At 40.8% G+C, this 21984-nt stretch overlaps 1 protein-coding gene across 1 annotated transcript in view; it reads left to right on the top strand.

Annotated features, from left to right (window-relative positions):
* The window catches only part of LOC116491360 (deleted in malignant brain tumors 1 protein-like), a 112329-nt gene that overhangs the window by 62714 nt on the left and 27631 nt on the right, over positions 1-21984 (top strand). Inside the window, exons 31-37 of the mRNA XM_032191240.1 lie at positions 2038-2349; positions 3397-3717; positions 5784-6095; positions 7130-7153; positions 7734-8057; positions 9521-9826; positions 20939-21253. Of these exons, the coding sequence (XP_032047131.1) occupies positions 2038-2349; positions 3397-3717; positions 5784-6095; positions 7130-7153; positions 7734-8057; positions 9521-9826; positions 20939-21253 (1914 nt within the window). The remainder of the gene's footprint in view (positions 1-2037; positions 2350-3396; positions 3718-5783; positions 6096-7129; positions 7154-7733; positions 8058-9520; positions 9827-20938; positions 21254-21984) is intronic.

A 21984-nucleotide genomic window follows, 5' to 3' on the forward strand; every position in this document is an offset into this window, starting at 1 on the left:
TGCTCAACCTGGATACGAGCAGAGCTTTTTTGCATGAGACCTGATGAGAATTGAATTAGGCTGCTGTGAGGGCCCTGTTCTCCCATGCAAAGAGCATGACAATATCAACGTAGCAAAACCACCCTCTCCAAAATGCTGGATCCTGGAGCTTCAGAAAGCTGACTGCAAAGCCCCAGATGCAGGAGGGCAGCCAAGAACCTGTTGCTTCACTTTCTCTTTGAGCTCCTGGGCAGCGTTGTATTTGGAAGCTGCACCCTGTGCATGTAAAGTAAACTCTCGATCTGAGCCATGCCAGCATGAAACAAGTCCCCTTTGTTTCATAAGAGTTTGTTGGATGTCTCTAAGGCACGTATTGTTGAGGAAGACAAGTGCCCTTCTCTCTGCCAAGCCTGCACGGATTAATCCAGGCATCAGGTGAAATGCTTTCCTAAGGCTGGGAAGTAAGAAAGCTGGAAATTTCAGCCCTCAGCCTTCTGTTTCAGTACGAGACTGAAAATTAACAATTTTCAAAGGCCCAATTAATCTGAAAATTCAGGCTAGAATTTGTGCACTCTGGAGGGATGTCTGGCATTGAGTTTTGAAAAAAAGCATTTTGTTTCCTAGCAGCCAAGGCTGTCCATTGCTCCAATGATGCTTTTATTTTCAGGCACTCTCCTGCCCAGGGCTGCAATGGGGCTACAGCCACCCAGCTGGGGACACCTGGGTCCAGCAGACATGAGGGGACAGGGAGCACAACAGACACCTGCATCCATTTCAGGACAGGGGAGAAACTGAGAGGTGAAAGAATCCTGCCATTGTTTTCCACTTGGTATCAGTAATTTTCTCCCTGGCTGCACGCAGCCGGTTCCTCCTGAACCAGTGGCTGCCATTGGGTCTGGTAAGGGGAGGGTTTGGCCAGTGTTTCCATAAAGGAGAAGGGATTGAAATGATAATTAAGGTAACCAAAAAATCAAGCTAACAAAAGTCTTGCCAAAAAAAATCAGGAGGATGTTTTTAAAAGTTAAAAGCATCTCCATTGTATGAAATCATGAACGTACTTAGAAAAAAAAAATAGGGCTGATCAAGCTACAGAACACACCCCTTTATATCTACACATTTATAAATTCTGAAACATTTTATCAGCATTATAGGAGCGCAGTTAAAATGAAACCCATGCTGACCGTTGTGTGGATGCTACTGCTGCATGGTGGGGGTCTGCAGGCATCAGGTACTGTGCTCAGTGTTGCTCAGTCCTACCTCCCTATCGCTTATGTTTTCCTCTAAAATCAATGCTGGCAAAATCTGTAGCTTGCAGCAAAGCCTCCTCAAATAGACATCTTGCATGTTTAGCGGGCTTGAAGGACTGATGATGCCACCGGGTACTTTTAAGGTTTTGTTAGTGTGATGTAGAAAATGTATTTTATTTTAATGTATTGTAGGAAAAAAAAATACAAAAAAACCACCATACCTGTTCCTTATAGTAAGGTTCTCATCCATCAGAGGGTTTCTGTTCACTTTGACACTATTAATAACAAATGCAGGTAATAAACTGAAAGCAACTCAGAGGCAAGGGGTAACTCGGTGGTCTTCATGAAGCTCTTCAGCTTCAGACTGCATGTACCTAGTGCAAAAATAATCCCCAAGGGACCACGTGCCTTCAAATTTTCCTTCAGAAGAGAAATAATGAGGCCAGTGACCCTCTGCTTTGCTATTCTGAGCACTGCCTTGTTTAATTCATTGTGGTCAGAGGAAACACGATATGACGTGCCAGAGTCCCCACCAGACGGTGATGGCTTTGTGTCAGTATAATGCTAATTTAATGCAATTGCCATAGGGGCACTCAGGTGCATCACCCTTGGAAGATGTTTTAAATTCAGTTCTGAACCCGTAGGAGCTCAAGTCTGGTGAGCCAAAGAGGATAGAGCATGCTTCCCTTGCTGATGTGCTCCTTGGGAAGCTGTTGTGAAGCATTTCCTCTGATAGACTGAGACTGCAGGTGTCCCTGGAAGCACAGCAGCTACTCTAAGGGTTGGTCTGGTTTCCTTTTGTCTCCCAAAGAATTCTCCCTGAGGCTGGTGAATGGGCAGAACAGATGTCAGGGCCGTGTTGAAGTGTTATACAACGGAGTCTGGGGAACAATTTGCGACGACTCCTGGGACAGAAGAGATGCTGATGTGGTGTGCGGTCAGCTCGGGTGCGGCAGAGCCACCGCGGCCGTGGGAGAAGCCCTCTTTGGTGAAGGCACAGGAGAAATCCTCCTGGACGAAGTGCAGTGCCAAGGGAATGAAGCTTTTCTCTGGCAGTGCTCCCATGACGGGTGGTTCGCCAATGACTGCTTTCACCAGGAAGATGCCGGTGTCATCTGCGCAGGTAACTAGATTTATTGACATCCGTGGTCAGTAATGTGCTATAAATGTGAGCCAGACTGAGGTCCTGGTGCTCAGTGAAAGGGAACTGAACTACTAAAATAACTGTTGAGGTTTACAGGATATCCCCTCTGCAATTCAACAAATACTTCTTAAGAGAGTACTGTAACCTACGCATTAGCCTTCACATTCAAAATCTTTTAATAATAAGCTATAAGAAGCAGAATGGTTATGTTTTCTTTTCTGATAGAGTATAGCCTATTCCAAGCCCCATTCAAAGGTTGTCCATCTGGCTATTGGCATTGCTTCTCACCTAAAGGATAAATTCAATTAGTCATTCCTATGAATCATTGAGAAAATAACTAGCAATTTCCATATGTGATGTAGAAAAAGGTCTTTCCTTGGAGATATTATTGAATGTGAAAATACATACTACTGTACATTTTAAAACTATAAATTAGCTTATAATGACAAAATCCCAATGTATTGAGGGTTGGTTTTGTGTTGTCTTTTTTTTTTTTTTTTTCCTAGCCATGTAGGTAAACTTCTGCTCACTGTATTTAGTACAATTTGTTATAAACTAATCTTTCTCACTCTCTTTTTTTTTTTTTTTTTTTTTTTTCCCAGCTTCTTTGATGTCTGAAGTTCCTGGTAATTTTCCTGGTAATTGATTTTACTGACAAAGTAAATAATTGCCTAATATAATCATTTAGTATATGTACAGAGTTTATGAAGAGGAGTATTTGCAAGTATATCATACATATCATATCATACATTAATCCCAACCTTTTGTGTTAGGAATATGCTGTATCTTTAAGTTTTCAATGTATTCAGTTTATTTCTTTAAGTTTTTAATGTATAGGTCAAATTTCACAAGTTTCAGTTCAAAAAAAAAAAAAAAAAAAAAAGATTGTTAATATTTCTGGTCAATGTCCTAACTTTACTTATCAGAAGTTCTTATTGTTGCCTCAAATTTGCAACAGCCCACTTAAAGCCTGGTGGTGTGGGAGCATCCCTCACAGATAACTCTCTTATTTTTGGCCTTCCAAAGACTTGTCCCTGAGGCTCGTGAATGGGAGGAACCGATGCGAAGGCCGTGTCGAGGTCTATTACCAGGGCAGCTGGGGCACCGTCTGCGATGACTCCTGGGACCTGAAGGATGCTGAGGTCGTCTGCAGCCAGCTGGGGTGTGGCAGGGCTCTTTCTGCCCCTGGAAATGCCAATTTTAGTCAAGGCTCAGGAGAGATCCTTCTCGACGACGTGCAGTGCAAAGGGAACGAGGCTTACCTCTGGGAGTGCCCCAGCAGAGGGTGGTCGGTCCACAACTGCATACACGTGGAAGATGCCAGCGTGGTTTGCTCAGGTGTGTTTAGCAGCCTTACCTCACCGGGCAGACCACAAGCTGAATGTAGGCAGAAAAAAACATCCCACTATTTCAAAAACCTGCTGATTTATTCCTCTCATCCAGAACCTCCACTCACCTGCCCGGTGCACAGCTATGGCCAGCCAAAGGGCCGAGCTGCACGGGGTGGGCATCCTGCTGCTTTGCTGCCTGCCCCAAGCAAACCAGGCAGGACCTGCATGTTTGAAGCTATTTTTTCACCTCCTGCAGCAGTCCAGTGTAATAACTGTTTTTTCTTATTATGCAGCGGTGCTTGTTAATGATTTCCACATCGATGAACTAAAAAAATCTACTAAATAAATTGAAAAATTGCTACGTATGCCCCATTGGTATTTCAGTCTAGGTTAGACCTTTCAGTGAAAATGGGCTAACGGTCCAACAGAGCTACCAGGGGCAGTAAAACCATTTAGCTAACTGCTTCTGTATATCACCTGGTATTATTTCCTGCTCCTCCTGATGTGGAGGTTCCTTTGATGCCTGGTTATCTGATAACCGGCATGCAGCAAAGGGAGCCACCCCATGGGAGAAGTGCCAGAGCAGACACAGAGGGCAGGTCCAGCCTGGTGTCTGAGCCACCCCGCACAGCTTATCTTTGCAAATTTTAACACAAAGTTTTTATTGTGTTAGCGGTGGTACAAACAGTGGCTCACGCAGTCACTGAGAGTAACCGCCTGCCTGGACATCGATCGGCTGAACTCTGAACAGCCCGTCCTCACCCTTTACTGGTTAACTGTAATAACGCAACCCATACCGCACCAAAATGTATGTCAGTTACAGGTCTACAAGGAAATTAGTACCCTGAACTTACACCTTACAAGAAACCCCTGGTCTTGACATAGGATTCACTGCTGTACTTCAAAGAATAGCTTAGACCTTTAGCTTTTCTCTTTTCTCTGCTGCTACCTGAGCTTCCTCATTAGCCTAAGTCTTCAGAAAGCCAGCAAGCAACCATCAAAAAAAGAAACAATGGCCATCACTGCTTCTTCAAATTCTGAGAATATTTCTACTTTCTAGTAACATTTCTAGTAACATCTGTAGTACTCCAAACACATCAAATCAAATCCCTTGTTTTTATTTTGATTACCTTGGAGTTCTTCCCTAGTGATTACATTGTCTCATTTATAACATTTTTTTTTTTAATCACTAACAACCTTATAAATTTATAATTCATATTTTCCTTACAATCATAAGCTAATATATCTCAGAACTGGTCTAGCTTCTGTTATTGGCCTGTGTAATAGTACTGACAAAAGGAACATTATTATGTGTATTACTGTATTTTTAATGTGCAATTTCTCATATTTCATCAATAGATTCAATTATTACTGCAGTGACTGAAAATTCCACCTAAAAATGAACTGTGTTTTTTTTTTTTTCTCATCTGCAGCTTCCACAGGATCTGAAACAACAGGTAAGCTTCTTAAATTTGTGTCATTACCTTTAATATCAACAAGTTTTGATGTTTTAGAACTGAATTTGTAGAGCTAAAAACACTGATGGATGTTAATCAAGAAGCCTGGACATTGCTCTTTTCATGTTGGAAGGGACTTCCCTTTAAAATAATACAACACTGTAGCCCAGGTACCAAACAGATGCTCAACATTTTTGTTCTGTTAGAGTAAAACATGGAACAAAGTCAAGATCTTCCACAACTTATACCCATGTAAATGTTAGGTCTGGATAAATGAGGCATGGCTTTGTACATGCAGAGTTACATGAAAGTTCACAACTACAGTTTATTCAGAACATCAGCGCTGTGGATCCTGTGTTGCAGAGACTGAACTATTCAGGATTCACTGTCTTCAGATAGGGTAGGCAGTAGCTTAAGGAGCATGGTTTTACCCCAGGGACTCTGAAAAGCAGGAGTTTCTGGGTAGGTTGAAAATGTGTGTGCATGGCTAACTAGTGAAATAATCATGGCATGGAAATCTGTCTGTCCTCTAACCTGCTGTGTTCCACCTTAATTCCTCCTTAGCAAAAAATAATAATATTAATAATATCCCAGGTTCAGTGAAATTCTCTTTTTTCTTTCAAAGAATTGTCAGTGAGGTTGGTGAATGGATGGAACCAGTGTGAAGGGCGTGTTGAAATACTTTACAGAGGAACCTGGGGGACCATTTGTGAGGATTCCTGGGATATAAATGATGCAGACGTTGTCTGTAACCAGCAGGCTTGTGGACATGCTGTATCATCTTCAGGAAATGTCACCTTTACTCACGGCCCGAGATATATTGTCATGGATGATGTGCAGTGCAGAGGGGATGAGAACTACCTGTGGCAGTGTTCTCACAGGGGGTGGTATAGAGAGAAGTGTGACAGCCGGCACGATGCCAGTGTCATTTGCTCAGGTACACAGTGATATATTTGCTTTATCAAAAAGAGTCACGATAAGAAATACTCTAATTTAATTTAAATTTAATTTAAATTTTGCTTTTAAGTTCATTTAACTTTAAACTTTAAAACTACGCTTTGGTTTTAAGTTTAATTTTAAATTTTGTCAAATTGAAAATTGCTCCCCTGAACTAGAAAACCCTTTTCTCAGAAGAATTTTGGTTCTGTTGCAAGTAACAAGGCTCTTTCCTACACAGAGAATTTCCCTCTTTCCTAATTTGATCAAAATCAGTTATTGCAAACTTCTGCACAGATAAGCTGTGAAAACTTTTAGAGTATTTTAATCAGTGTCACTCAGAGTACATCCAGTATTTTTGTACAACAATCATATTATTTAAATAATCTGCAATCTTCATTAACCAATCCTATTTGCTTGCCACCAGACTAGAGCAGAGCAGCAAAATCCAATCCCGAGGCACATTCTGCCTTTACAGCACTAACAGGCTTTCACACAGGAGACATCTCATGAGCTCAGGTCCTAATCCCACATGCCTTTCCTTGACAAAGCTTCTACTGAATGTCTGCAGAATAATTATTTGAGTTTCATACTAAGGACCAAATCCAGAGGTTTAGAGCTGTGACTCTTCTGCAGTCTGGGGGACAGGATGCAAGGAGGAGAAGGAACCAGGGCTCTGTCAGATCCCTCTGAGGAAGGATGTACTTAGACTTCTGGTGGTCTTGGGTACTCAGCCAGTTGTAACCCTGACAAATTTTTCTACATCTGTCAAATAGTAACAAAAGTTTCAAAGTCTTATCCTGTTCTCCACTGATTTTCAAGTTGTTAGTAAGGAAAGTCAGTTTATAATCTCATGTCTTATCATTTTTATCATCTTCGAACGCACATATTGCAAACAGCTGAATTAACTAGATGTTGAATGCTTTCTGAAATAAAAGTAGACTTTGTAAAGAAGTATTATGTTCTACAAATTTAGTTAATTTTATAAACACTGATGGCTAAAATGTTCTTTTTCTCTGTTTTCTTCTCTCACAGCTTCTACAGGAACTGAAATACCTGGTAATTTAAATTTCATATTCAATCATTTTTATTTGGAATTTTCTATAGCAAAAGCAACTTCTTGTTAATTATTAAAAATGTAAATCTCATTTAGTTTATTCAGTAGTTTATGCATGAAAATAGCTTCTTAAAATGTAGTGTATTTTGACCATAATGAAAGTAGCGATACTGATCTACACAGTTTTTATGAACATAACCATGGGTTTTTAATCTTTAAAGAGATTTCATAACTGAAGCTGAAATGTACACCTGTTTGTTGTAGAGTACCGAAATGACAGGACATTCTGAGTTTCACTGGATTCACTGGACTAGGTTGCTTTAAGTCTAAGGTCCTTTAAAATAAAAGGTATTAGATAAATCAGTATTTCAATAATTCCACCTGTTGGATGGACCTACATCACACTCTTAAAAGATAAACTTTTTCCATGTTCTAATAAAACTCAGAAACCCTTAAGTGATATTAAAATTCAGGGAGAAGAGATAATTTAGTTATTAGAAAGTCTTAGTCCCATTGTGTTGCTTTGGCTTGATGAACCTTGCTTCTCGGTCACTCTTATCTCCTCTCTCTTCTCTTTCACAGAAGTGTCCTTGAGGCTGATAAATGGTAGAAACAGGTGTGAAGGTCGTGTGGAAGTCTACTACAAAGGAAGCTGGGGGACGGTCTGTGATGACTTCTGGGACTTCAATGATGCAGAGGTCGTGTGCAGGCAGCTAGGATGTGGAGAAGCTCTCTCTGCACTGGGAAATGCCTACTTCTCTCCAGGACTAGGGGACATTCTCCTGGATGATGTGCAGTGCCTTGGAAGTGAATCTTACCTGTGGGAATGCTCTCATAGAGGATGGTCAACACATAACTGCGGGCACAAAGAAGATGCTGGTGTGCGTTGCTCAGGTACATTTGGGATGTTTTTATTTATGAAATTAAAACTGTGAATTGCGTAAATTGCAAATCTCATCATTGGCCTTAGGCAAAGGCTATAGCAACAAAGCCAGCAGAGCTATAGGAGTGTGACACACGAAAAGCACAGTGAGGGCAGAAATTGAGAGCCTGACTGCCTCTCTCCTTTCTCCTCTGCATGCTTCAGAGGTGGTTACAGGGAGTGAGGACTGGTGAGAGGAAGGGCAGCATGTCTTCTGGTCTAGGATGCTCAGAAGACATTGATGGGAGGGCAGAAAGGGGGCACAGTATGTCTCACACATGGTACCGGAGGAGGAAGTGTTTGGTGGCTTGGCAGGCACATCACACTTTGGGCTTCATGGGCATGGCTCTCCCATAAGTATTCTAAAGCGGCTGGATGCCAGCAGGTACAGCGCAGATACACAGATTTCAGAGCATGTTCAAACTGAACCCTTCCCAGGATGCCTCTCTAGAACATAATTTTTAACTGGTTTATTTTTTTCATCTCAGAAGCCATTCCTAAAGGATTAACTCTTGCTTTGACTTTTCAATGCAAATTGAAGTGTTTGCCTTGGTTATAATAGGTTATAAAAAGATAAATTAGTTTTAGAACAAATTAGATAATATAAGAGAGAGACTCTCACCAAACGTTGCAAAGTTTGTTTCATCTTTGTTCTGCTGAAATACAACTGAAGATGATAACCTTAAAATTTTCATATTTATTCCTAATCCACAGCTTCTAGGGGAGACAGGACTCCTGGTAAGTCTTACCATTTCTTTAACTGATCATTCTAAAAACTGGGTATGTACTGTTAACACATTTTGCTTTTGTTTGATGGAAAGTCTTGGGGAAAAAATAACATTTATTTGAGGAGGAAGGACAAATTCCATACTTTAGTTTTTCAGAAGTTGTAGATGATTATGTATGGCTCAAATGTTGGGAAAACACCTTAAAACAGTATAAGGTGTGTAATGCGTAACTTGTTACTGATTGGAAATCAGACTCCCCTAGCCTACCCCACCACTCAACAAACCACAATGCCAGGAGGGAAAATCTTGGACACGCTTTAAGAAATTCATCATGGCAGAAGAGCAAAATGTCAGTCACATGTGCCTGCTTAGCTTCTCTAGGAGTAGTTCTCAGGGAATTCAGGCTTCCTTAATTCATTCTGGTGCTCCAAAGATTCACTGACCTTCTACAGAGCAAATGGCCACTAACACCATTTTTACAAAAATCTGGTCTTTGTATCTCCTTGTTTAATTATGGTGCAAGTGTGGTGAGTATGGTGAGAGCATCAGAGGGAGGTTTTCCTGCTCCAAAAGGCACATCAGGCTGCACGAACAGCCCCATTCTGCAGAATTGCTTTTTCTCTAGTCATTTTGTAACACAATCCCACATCTGGCACAAGTGTGAGGTTAGAATTAGGGCTGTGTGTAATTTGCTTCTGCTCTGTCTTTGCTAGAAATGTCTCTGCGGCTGGAGAATGGTGATAATCGATGTGAGGGGCGTGTTGAAATTTTTTACAAAGGACAATGGGGAACAGTCTGCGATGATTTCTGGGATATCAATGATGCTCAGGTCATTTGCAGACAGCTTGGGTGTGGCGAGCCCATGTCAGCACCAGGAGCTGCCCAGTTTGGGGAAGGCTCTGGAGTTATTTTCCTGGATGATGTACAGTGCAAAGGCAATGAATTTTACCTATGGGAATGCTCCCACAATGGTTGGTCAAGACATAACTGTGGCCACAATGAAGATGCCAGCGTTGTCTGCTCAGGTACTTTCTGCTTTGTTTTATTCATTTCAAGAATTTCCCATAAGATACATCTTGAAGTATAGTTGAAAAATCATTAGCAGTTGAGCCCGTGTTGAAAAATCATTTCTTTCTTCACTTTTGTGGACTAATAGAGACCTAAACAAATATGAATCTCATAGCTATTTGCCAGATCATTTGATCATTTTTCTCTTTGCTCATTCTTACAGGGCCTGCAGCATAAGCAGAATGGATAAAGATTTGCATTGCCTTTAACGCTTGCAAATTTCTGAGGCATCTAAAGAAATCTCAGCAGCCACTTTCACCTTACAGATTTGCAAAGTCTCCATGAGAACGGGATTTCTCAATGTGGAGTAATGAGGAAAGCTTCTTTCCAATCACTTTTATCTGTTGCAAACTCAAAGTCTCAGTGATTGCATCTGCTACCTGCCTGACACTCCCAAAGCTGACTCTTGTGACTCGTGTTTTCAACCTTTAGTTCACATAGCAGAATACATGTATAAGCTGTTTCTACTCCTTCTGCTCTATAGAGTCCACTAGGATTGGTGTACCCAGTAAGAAAACTTTAAGACAAACAAAGTTTGTCTCAAATGAGATTTGACACAGGACAATTGACACAGGAGATTTGACACAGGAGGTTTGTTCAGTCTGGAGTCAGAAAAGGATGATGACCTTCCTCCATTGTAGAGATCTACTTGGCACACCCATGTCCACAACAGTCTCCTCTCTTGGAGAGGACAGCTCCTCGGAGAAGTAGTGCTTGTGGTGTTCTCCCACCACTCCATGCCTCTGATTCCTGTATCTGAAGAGATAAAAATGGCTCCATTGCCATCCATCACAGGCTGCTGGCCTCAGCCATGGAACCAGAACAGTTCTGGGTTGAGACTGAGGATCCTCTGGAGATGTGAAGTTTGAAGACTGCTACCCTTCTATACTTTTCGCTTTAGCTAATGGTGCTGTTTACTCATGAAAAAACACTCTAGAAAACAATATATTTGTATAATCCATCTAACAATAAATTTTTCCTCCAGTAATCTCACCCTATTCTGTTGGAAATGCACCGTTCTTGTGCATTAATTCTCTTCTCATGCTTGCAAACAGTCAGACATTCAAATAAACACGAAGCCTGATTACAACCTGATCTAGTAGAAACATTTCCAGTGACAGAGAATCAGCACAAATCACTCTAATACATGGTCTGAGGATAGTCAGATATATTTTCTTTACATACCTAAGGCGAATATATTAAATGATGTGACAATAAGATATCACCAATTAGTAATAAATGCTTTCATTGCACAATATTGATTACTACTCATCCTTCTTTTTTTCCATACCAAGACTCTGACTGCATTCGTTGTCCAAATGTCACAGTTAAACAGGACACCTGCTTTTCCACATCACGCTTGTGGAAAGCAGAGTCACCCCTAGCCAGTCTCTCACAACCAACCCCCACCCAACGTGGTTCTCTTTGACAGATGGGGAGGGAGAAGTTGTCACTCCAACATGTCCCACTGAAACACTCCTTGTTGGTCACTTAATAGGTGCTACACCAACTGCAACTTTGTTTGGATAGCTTTACATGTGAATGACTGCATTGTCAAATTAAAAAAGAAAAAAAAAATCAGTGTACAAACAAAAGCAACCTACGCTTTTCTTTTACGTCCAGTTTTTCCTTTTACTTTCCAGCCACTGATGACTCATGCAGGAAAGAAAGCTTTCCTAATTAGTTGATGTAGTTAGACTGATTAATTCTTATTATATATTTTTCTAGTAATTCATTTTTGCTCTTTTGTTAACAGTTCATTTCATTATCTGTCATTAGTAGCTAATAAAGAAAAGCTAGGGCAACATCAGTTCTATTTATCATTAGTATATCCAGTGAATATGTATCAAAATTTGATGCTGCTTTGTGCCTGCACCTAGTATGTTTAATAACAGCTATCTTATGAATCAAGACCCAGAGGAATGTTACATGAATTTCCTGAGGAAAATCAAAATGCAAAACCTGTTCTCTTGGGTCCCTTGGGTGTCACTGGGGCAGGAGCCATCTGAGGGCCCTGTTGTGATCCTTTACCAGAGCTCTAATGTGGCATAAAAACGTGGATAAAAAATCCTGGAGTTTTATGCAGGCATAACTCCAATGCTTCCTGCAGAGAAGCAGATGCGAATTTTTCCTCAATTATTCCATGATTTGAACTTTGATGACTTTAATTTAGGAATTGATTGGGCTGGGGTTTGACCATTTATGTGCTGGATTTTGCATTGTCTCTGTTCAGCTTTTTAATCAGTGGTGTATTGACTATTCATACTTAGAGGTGTCTATGAATCAAATCGTCAGAAATCATTCAGATCCCTCCAAACTCTCAGGAAATAAAACTCTCAAAAAAAATGTAGCTTTCATAAATTGATCTTATTTCTAGAGTAAAACAGCTTTTGATTTATTTAGGATTTGGCTGGACCGTCACCTATCCATGTACCTTGTTACAATGATTTTACAGACTATCAAAACCTAAGTAAAAGAAGTTTAAAGGCAGTCCCAGTCACACCTCACCCCCTGGCACTCCCATTACACCAGAAGATCACTTCTATTTTTGTAGCAAGAACTATTCAAAAGGCACTGGTGATACTCTATGTGATCCCTACCTATGGCACCTGCTGAAATCAAAGGGATATGCTTTGAAATGGAGAAAGAAGCTAAGAAAATGTCTTAATTAAGATTATACCATTGTCCATGTAAACATCAAAAGCAGGAAAAGCTGCAAGAACATAGCACATGCCAAGGTAAGCAACCTATGTTGACATGGAGCGTTAGCCAATTAAATTATCTGGGTAACAGGATGAAATGAACTGTAGTACTGTATGCAGAGCCAAAATAATTGATACCCATTTACATTGGCAGAGCCTTCATTTCTGACAAAGATTTTCCCTCACAGGACTCATGGGGGTGGACTGGGGCTTACAGGGACTAGGTGGTGACATCTTTATTCCAAGACAGTATGTCTACAAGAATCAGAAGCTGTACCAGCACTCAGTTTTGTCCACAGAAGATGACTTCACATGTAAAGTTTCCACTTTGGTTTACCAAGATATTCACTATAAATGTGGGAAACCCCATTAAAGGTTATATGGTCAGGGATGTGATCTATTTCAGCTTGGCTTTGCCTTTTTCTCTATACATTCTTCAGTCTGCAAAATGCAATTCAGAACCTGCTGAAGTTGATTTTGGTAGAAAGGCTGGCAGAGAGGAAACATGAAAAAAGAAAGAATTGAAAGAATATACATTTTAATTATAATCGAGAATATGTCTGGATAACTAAGCAACAGATGTTAGGATACCACACACTACCATATGGTAGCTTCATACAGACAGAATGGGTAACAGCAGCAGTGAAAATATGATATCATGGGCTTGCCTCATTAGGAGCAAGCAAGCAGGCACATCCTCAGGGTCTTGAAACTTCTTGAAACTTATTGCATTTCCAGATGTAAATGCATTTCTTGAAACTTATTGCATTTCCAGATGTAAATCGTAACAGAAAGCTGCACAACACCTGTTCATCATCCCTTGTCACACACCTATCCACTAGATGGGTGTGTACACAGGAGTAAGGACTGCTGTTATCAGGTAATTTCTGCTACCTCTGAGGGAAGCAGATGCAGGGACTGAGGCTGAGAAATCGGAAAAAAGACAGTCTCTGGTTCCCTTGCTCAGTTACTTTTCGTACTGCATCTTTCCCCCCTTGTATTTTTAGGGTGATAAATCCTTTCAGTACCATCAGGATTCCAGGAAAATTTCACATGTCAGAAATGAGTAAAATCTGTAAACCCTGAGGTGTGGGAGACACTGCTTAGGACAGAGGACAATGTCAATTTGAGAGTGGATAGCCATACATAACATGCACATTTAGGGTCAAAGTTCAGAGAAGGTTCTTTATTCTCAACGTGATCAGAACATGGAACTGCTTCCTAATGGGATAAAAGGTGCAAAAAACATTTTCAGTTAAACATGCAACTGAAAGACAGTAAAAAGCATTACAATAGGAGTAAACCAGCATGATATGACAAGTGATTACTCCTTCTGAGGAGTGTACAACCTCTCGTTGTACAGAGCAGGCCCTATCATGGCATCAGGGACTGGTTTGGAAAACCAAACCAGCCAACAAACTTTTCTCCTCATGGAAGGAACATCCCATGTTTCAGAAGCTTCTGGGGAGAGACGTTGACCCAAACAAGGAGACTGTGCAGGTTTTCCAAGCCACGACGCCTGCAGAGAGCTTTAAAAGCTCCTGACACGTAAAGCTTCTGCCCACTGCTCCTCAGTCCAGGCTGTACTGGAGCCCTGTCTCTTCCAGACAAGCCTGTGCCTCCTTATCATCATCATCATCATCGTCATCCTCATCATCATCGTTGTCACCGTCATCATCATCATCATCATCTCCTGCTGTGTCCCTTGCTATTGTCTTGGGCATGCTTCTTGTGAACACACTATTTCACTGTTATGTTAATTTCAAGGTTTTTCTCAATGCAGAAAAATAAGGAACTTTTATTTACATATGTGTCTTGAAGGTCTCAAAAGTTATTTGGAAGTTCATAATTCTTTGCTTTTAGAAACAGAAGGTAAAACCAATGAAACAGCCTGTTGGGAATGTGATGGTTTCAGCAGAAAACCAGGATTTGTTGCATAAGAAATGTTCTCAAAAGCATAGTAAGTATATTTGCAGTTAGCAGGAATCTTTCATTACATCTCTCCTCGGAGCAATGTGCAGTGAACCATAAACAAGCGCTGCACACTTATCTGTAATATGCTGTCTTCCTCAAATGCAGCCTGAAGCAACACCGGGCCACGGGCTTACATCAGCCAAATCCCCAGGCTGACTGAAGTCAAGGATGAGTATATGGCAAGTATTACGGCAGCTTTCAAGTGGTAATCTTGTGGGGCATTTCAGTAAATTCTTCCAGTTGCACACTTCATTAGTGAGTAATCTACAGTGGACAATTGACTGAAAAAGTTATTAACGTGACCCAAAACAAAAATAGACCTGTGCACCAGTTTTTGGCTTCACACACAGGTGTTTTCTTTGTCAGGGAAGAAGAAATACAAATAAGTATTTGTACAAGAAATACATGTCTAGGAGAAATTCAATCGGTGCTAGTTTATTCCTTCGAAAATATTTCAAAGAAATTCCTTGCAAACTTTAGTTATGAGAGCTATGAAATGTCATGGTTTACAGCCTCGATAAGTGATAATGTGTAAAGAGCTGCAAGGGAACAGGTTCCTGAGGCCTCCACCTAAGTAGGTGGGCCAGTTCTCCTGAGCACCATTTGGCCAAGAAATATCCTCTGACATTGGTAGAAGACAGCCGAGGAATGGAAACAAGTGTCCTGCTCTTTGTAGCTGTCTCATGCACAATCTGTTTTGCTGTCTCTATTACTTTTTAAGGTATTTGCTAAAATTGAGACCTCTTTATGGACCCTACAAAAGTACTGTGCGTTACACCATCTATCTTACCCAGCAACTTGCTCATTCCTTAAGGACAGTGCCTCACTGCCCTCCAGTGGTAATAGCCTCCAGAACAGCTTTACATTTTCTGATTGCTTTTAGCCCCTCAAACTATGTCCACCAGATCCACTACAGTATTCCATGAAAATTGAATGTAGTTTGATAAGGTTGAAAAAAGCTTTGAACAGGGAGGGGTAGTTTTGCCAGGGCAGCAAAGCTCCAGCACTGTGAGGAAAGCTTAACACCCACCTTCCAGCACAAAGCTATTTCACTATATCACAGAAAACAAATACTCTTTGTTTTCAGAGTGAATTTTGAGAGATTTCTTTAAGAAGATTTTCTCAGAAACAGCACTGCTATGCCGAGACCACAAAGGTCAGCCCCCACTGTCATCACTGCTGCTTCCTGCCACACGGGATTAGTTTGCTTGCTTAGCTTTGGACTGGAGGCTTACCACTTCCTTTTAATGGCACCTTCAATGTCAGTGACAAGGGCTGCAGTGTTTAATGTGGAGGCTGCTTGTTCCTTGTCACCTGTAACTATGGATTAGCTGTACAAACCTGCTGCCCTCGCTAGCATTTGTACCTACCTCCATTACTTCTTGCATACGGCGTAAAATAGCCTGCAGTAAGATCCAGCTTCTCTGAGCAAGAGCAGGGATGTGGAGTCCTCAGCCCCAGGCACGTCTGCTGGGACCAGTGGCTTCTTTGTGACCTTTCTTTCAGCATTCCTTCGTAAGGAATGCTGAAAAAGCAAATCTTGATGCTTCTTCATAGCTGAGATACTTTAATTCAGTCATGCATCTAACACAGGCTAGACAGCTAATAGTCTGCGTTCCCTGTATCTTCCCGTCCTCTTAACTAGGCTCCACACTGTCTGGCCTGAGTCACCAGAATGAAGCATTAGCTGTTTCTACAGGCCTCTACATTTCCTAGGGAGAAGATTACTGAAAGTCCAACATCAGCCAAACTCTGAATTTGTTCATTGTGGGATGAATATGAAGAGCTCTGAAACAGCATGTGTGTAATAGACTTCTGTGTCTTCTATATGATAATGTTCAAATCCAAACCTTTTCATCCAGACTTGAGTAAAATCACAAGAGATAAAGAATTTGTTTTCCTTTGTTTTGGGAATAAAAACTTCATGAGATTTCAGTTGGAGTTTTGGACTGTTTCTGAAATTTTTCATTCAGAACTGAGAAATGTCTGTATAAAATAGTTTAATTGCTGTTAGGAAAGAAAAATGGTATATACTGTACTGTTCAGGTCCAGCGTACAGTTATTTGGATAGAAATATTGATAAGGATCTACCATAAACCCACTTAGTCACTTCAGGAAATGGCAGCAGAATTAAAATAATCCACACACGCGGAAATGGGATTTTAAATACTTGACATGACTGGTTTTGCTCAAGAAGGTAGTGGAAAAGTAAGACCATGGACATCTAGATAGATACAATGCATCACAGTGTGCTGAGAAAATAAGAAAAGCATTCACAGAACAAAGGAATCAATTGATGTTCATTTTCAAATCATCTAATAACCTCTAGCTTTGCTTTTTCCCTCTCTCTAGCTGAGGCCCACCTTCTCCTTGCCAGTACTGAGTAAGACAGAGCTGAAGGCATCCTTTGGGATATCAGCAGCCACAGGGTATTGACCCCACCACCTCGTGCCAGGGAGAAAACTGTTGCTGGAGGGATCCTGCTGGATTCATGGTTTTGCTAGAGGCAAATCTTTTCCAGTTGTGTAGCATGGCCTTTCTAGGTGGGAATCCCTTTTTCCATGCAAGCCTCCTAATCTGAAAAGTTAGCATGAAACCAAATGGCAAACTATTATCTTCAGCAAGTCCTGGTGTATATTTCCTATTCACAATGATTTATTTATTTATTTATTTTAATGTTTTCACTTACTCCTCTACTAATTTGTATTTCTACTAGCACTAGAATATCTTCTGCCTCTTATCCCATGGTCTCATATCTCTTACTAGTGGAATAAAAACCTACTAGTAGTTTCTCCCCTTTACCTGAAAATTATTTTGTGCCTCGATTCTTTTGTGTAGTGTCTCACAGACCCAAAACCATGTCTCGTAAGTCCTAGCACACAAAGGCTGCACTTCCTTTGGCTCTGTGCAGTCAGCTTATGAGGGATGTAACACAGAGAACTGTCAAACAGCACGTTTCCTTGTCCTTTGAAGGGGAAAATCTCAGACTAATTTGGGAATAAATTGTCAGTGGAGTCTACTGGTCTTCCCCACAGCAGGGCATGGCAGCTGGTCGTGCCTCTCTGTATGCCTTTAAATACAGATTCTTTGACTTTCACAGCTTTAGCTTAGCTTAACACCTTCTGTCCCTATCCTGCTCTCCTTGGTTGCTGTATTTCAGCAATTGCCCTGCTGCTGTGCCCCCAAAACAGTTTGTCCATCTCAACCATGCCTTGGCCGATATCTCTTACAGCTGATTCATTGCTCTGTAGGCTGCAAGTGAGAAAGAACTGACTGCAGTTCCAGAGCATACTGTAGGAATCTAAACCTAGGTTAAAGAGGACACAAAGAGATATGGAAAAGTGTAGAAACTCCTTTTTAGAGGGATAATACTTACAAAACACAGATCATTTGGTTGAGGCTTTCTTTTTTAGGATACTGATCCTTTGACACAATTATCACATCTATTTAATCTGTTTTAGCACAGTTGTATGTTGGAAACTAAATTAACTGATGGTAAAAAAAAAAATAAAAATAGTTAAGTTTTCCTTACCAAACAGCCTAATCTCCAAAAATAAATCATTGCTTCCTGGAAAAAAACACATCAATACATGCCTGCAAAGGTGTCAGTAGAGTGGGAAGATTTCGGTAGCCAGTCCGGAACAGCGGTGTGATCTGGATCTGCTTATCCGGATGTCTGGATATACCCTGTGAAATGAAAATACTTGGTAAATCACTTCCTTGGCATGGATCTGGAATTTCAGGGAGATCAAATTACACAGCACACACCTTTGGTCTAGACCAGAACCCCTTTAGTATAAATTCTGAATCTTCACTGGTTTAGAACAGACAACCACAAAGAAAATGGACCTTCAAGTGAGTCTCACTTGGATGCTTCTGTTAAGTGCTTCTCTCCTATGTGAACCAGGTACAGTGAGTATGTTTTTTTGTGCTTGCAGGGAAATGCTAAAGACAAAATTCAGTACTCATACAGACTGGCTTGTTGGGAGGTGGTGGCAGGGTTCCCTAAGAAATTGCAGACAAGCTTCATATCATGTAATTGCTGGTTTAATTTGTCTTCTAATTCTAACATTCAGATCAAATTCATAGGTTAGATTTTAAAATGGGGTATGTTAAAGAGTATTTTCTTTGTTTCTCTTCTGTGAGGGGAATTGCTAGGGGAAGTTGTTTTCCAAATATTCTTCTTCAAATATTTTAGTTTTGAACTAAAATTCTTCTACACTATACATTTAAGAATGTAGACCAAGAGAGCAAAATAAAATAAAACAAAGAGCAGCCTGTCAGACGCAGGTGGAAATATATGTTACAAATGCAAGTCTCTGCTGAGACTTGGGATTGACGCAGTGCTATTGTCCTTCAAACTTCAAACAAAAATAACCCCAAACCTTCCTTGCAATCTTGCTAGTTTGAATGAGATACTTTGATCTTTAATAATCGGCTTGGGCACCATGAATAAAGGCTTATCAATCATAAGAGAGAATTTCATAGAATGTAGATTTGGGGTTGGCTATATTGAATTATTTATAGACAAGAGAAAAGGCAGCCCAGAGGTGAGCTCAGCATCAAAGAGAACTAAGCCGCATTTCCAGAAGGTGGTCAAATCCCAACACTTCAGCAAACCTTTAATCTCTCTTCAGTAAATTCACTTTTGTCTTCAATTTGACCCGATGTAGGCTGGATTAACTTGACTGGAAAAGTCACTTAGGGTCCTGTCTTGCAAACCCAAAACTTTAGGATCACTGATCTATTCACAAGAGTAAGAGTCTGTGAAAGCAAGTGGCTGAAAACCAAATGCAGTTAGGGGAAAAATAAATAAATAAATAAAGGCCCCAAATGAAATTTCTCCTGATTTTAGTGACTGAATCAGGTACAGCTCTTCAGAGCTTGCTAATTCCAAAGGAACAAGGATATTTAACAGCTGCCATTTGAAAACATTGCTTTGACTTCTGGCAGCCTAAATAATTTTTTCTTTAATTGAATATACGTAGGGCCAGATTTTCAAAGGTATTTATGTGACTGAATCTACAGATTACCAAAACCACATGATCAGCCCAAATGTTTGTATCCTCTCTTGGAGGACAATTTTGTCCTGTGAACATCTCTTAATGGGTTTAAAGAAGACTGTTCTTGTTCTGTCATGTTCTTGGTGTACATCTCTGCATGATCACATTGAATCTGGAGAAACACTAAAATGCTGGGGCTTGGGTTTTTCTTCCTTGGCATGGGACCTACGAGAGTTTTCCTGCTTCTTTGTGGGAAAGAAGAGTGGAAGACTACCACTTACTTATTCTTTGCACTTTCACTGTACAAGAGGAAGCAAAGGATTGCCTATGAGTATATGGATGCCTGTTATTCACTACACCTGACAGAACTAGCCAGAAATACGCCGACTGTAAATGGAAGAGCTGCCCTACAAATATTTAATGCCACACTTTGGTTTAGTCAAACCTACATTTTGAAATGCTTTGAGCAGTGTGTAGTGTATTCTTCAGTGCTGAGTTAGATGAAGCCTGGGCTCTCCAACCACACCTGAACAGGTATTTGCAAAGAGAGCACTTTAAGCTAACTCACTGGGCTGTCAGCCAAAGCAACTGTCAGTCTGTACAAATGCTTCACACTCTCACCTGCTATTACGGCAAAAACATGGCAAAGGTGAGTAACCTTTTCTACTGCCCCAGTAAAATCTGGCAGAGCTCAGCTCACAGTCGCCTGTGTCTTCACAGGAGGTACATGAGGACTTGTGGGGTTGGATTACTTTGCTCTTGTGCTGCCATGAAATAAGGTTCTCTATGATCATCTTCCACTGAACTACGAGAGAATGAGCATGTCCTTCCAGGCACAGGAAGGAACCGCAGGATTATTCTTGCTTTGAAAACACACCACATAAGAGTACTAACTGTCCATCTCTGCGTCAACACAGAAAACCATAAAACATATCTAGAACTATGTCAGTGCTAATAATGTGCTTTCTTATCTGATACAGCAAGTGGTTTCTGGTGGCAGCCCACAGGAGGTGGAGATCCAAACTCAGCATGGAACAGATTCTTAGAATGGATAAGAAACACATTTGGACGCAAAGGTAAGAGAGTGAGACATACTCCAGAGCGAGAACACACCCAGTCAGCAATACCCTAACATGACAGATCAGCTCCTGCATGAAGCAGAGCTTGAGTGAACTGGGCTGAATTAACAGCACTGATCCTGGCTCCCTGCCCCATGATTTTTGTGCACTGCAGGTGTTCCCCAGTGAGCCCCAGGAACTGGGGACACAGAAACACTGCACAGCCGATCCTTGCAGAGAGGCGGATGCAGCCTCAGATGTGAGAAGTTTACATTTTCTGTAATAAACAGATTGAGATGTTTGCCTGCCAATGTTTGCTTTCATTTTAGAAGATCCGCCGCAATTGCGACTGGCATCTGGTGGGGACAGATGTGCCGGAAGGGTTGAAGTTTACCACGAAGGCGAATGGGGGACAGTCTGTGATGATTACTTCAATATGAACAGTGCCAATGTTGTATGCAGACAACTTGGTTGTGGCTATGCTGTTTCTGTCTACGGATGGTCTTACTTTGGCCCTGGCAAAGGAAACATCCTCCTGGATGATGTGCAGTGTACAGGAACTGAATCTTACCTTTGGGACTGTCCGCACGCTGGCTGGAACAAAAATGACTGTGGACACAATGAAGATGTCGGTGTCATCTGTTCAGGTAAAAAATATATAAATCTGTACTTAGAAAACTTTCTTTGGATTTTTCTGTCAACTGTAAAAATGAGGAACATTCAGAAATCAGACTGGAGCTGAACTGTGTGCAAGCAGAGGCTCCTTGTACTTAGGCTGAACCAAGTGATCAAGGAACACAAGGATGTTCTGTACAAAATACCAAGACCAGCAGCAACAAGCACTGAGTATGAATATGCTGAAAAGAAAATAGTCCAAGATGCTTTAGTCAGCATCTTATTGTAGGCTCTTCCCAAAATAAGGCAGGCAAACAGTTAACATGAGGTAGAAGTACTTCCAGAAGATGTAAACCAAGACATGTCTGAATTGAAAAAGTGTTTTAATTTTTTTGTCATAAACATAGATGAAATCAACAATCGCATAGGTAGAAGCAACCTATTTTGAAGCAATAAAAATAACTCCACTGTAAATATCAATTTTTTGCTTTGTTCTGTCTTCACAGATGCAGTATCCTCCACGACTGCACCACCAGGTAAGGCAGCGTTTTTGAGACATAAATCCATTAGCACTTCACCGTATCCTTAAATGCTCAGAGACTAATTTTTAACTTGAAAAATCATATGATTAGAGTTCCTTGGCAGACAGTATCCTAGAAAGGTGCATGTTCCTAATTTTTCCTCATTACTACTTATTCATCTATCCCAAAATTATTTCTGTTGTTTGGATTTCTCTTAGGAATTGTATTTGCCTTTCATCTGC

This window comes from Aythya fuligula, chromosome 7, assembly GCF_009819795.1.
Source record: "Aythya fuligula isolate bAytFul2 chromosome 7, bAytFul2.pri, whole genome shotgun sequence".
Lineage (NCBI taxonomy): Eukaryota > Metazoa > Chordata > Aves > Anseriformes > Anatidae > Aythya > Aythya fuligula.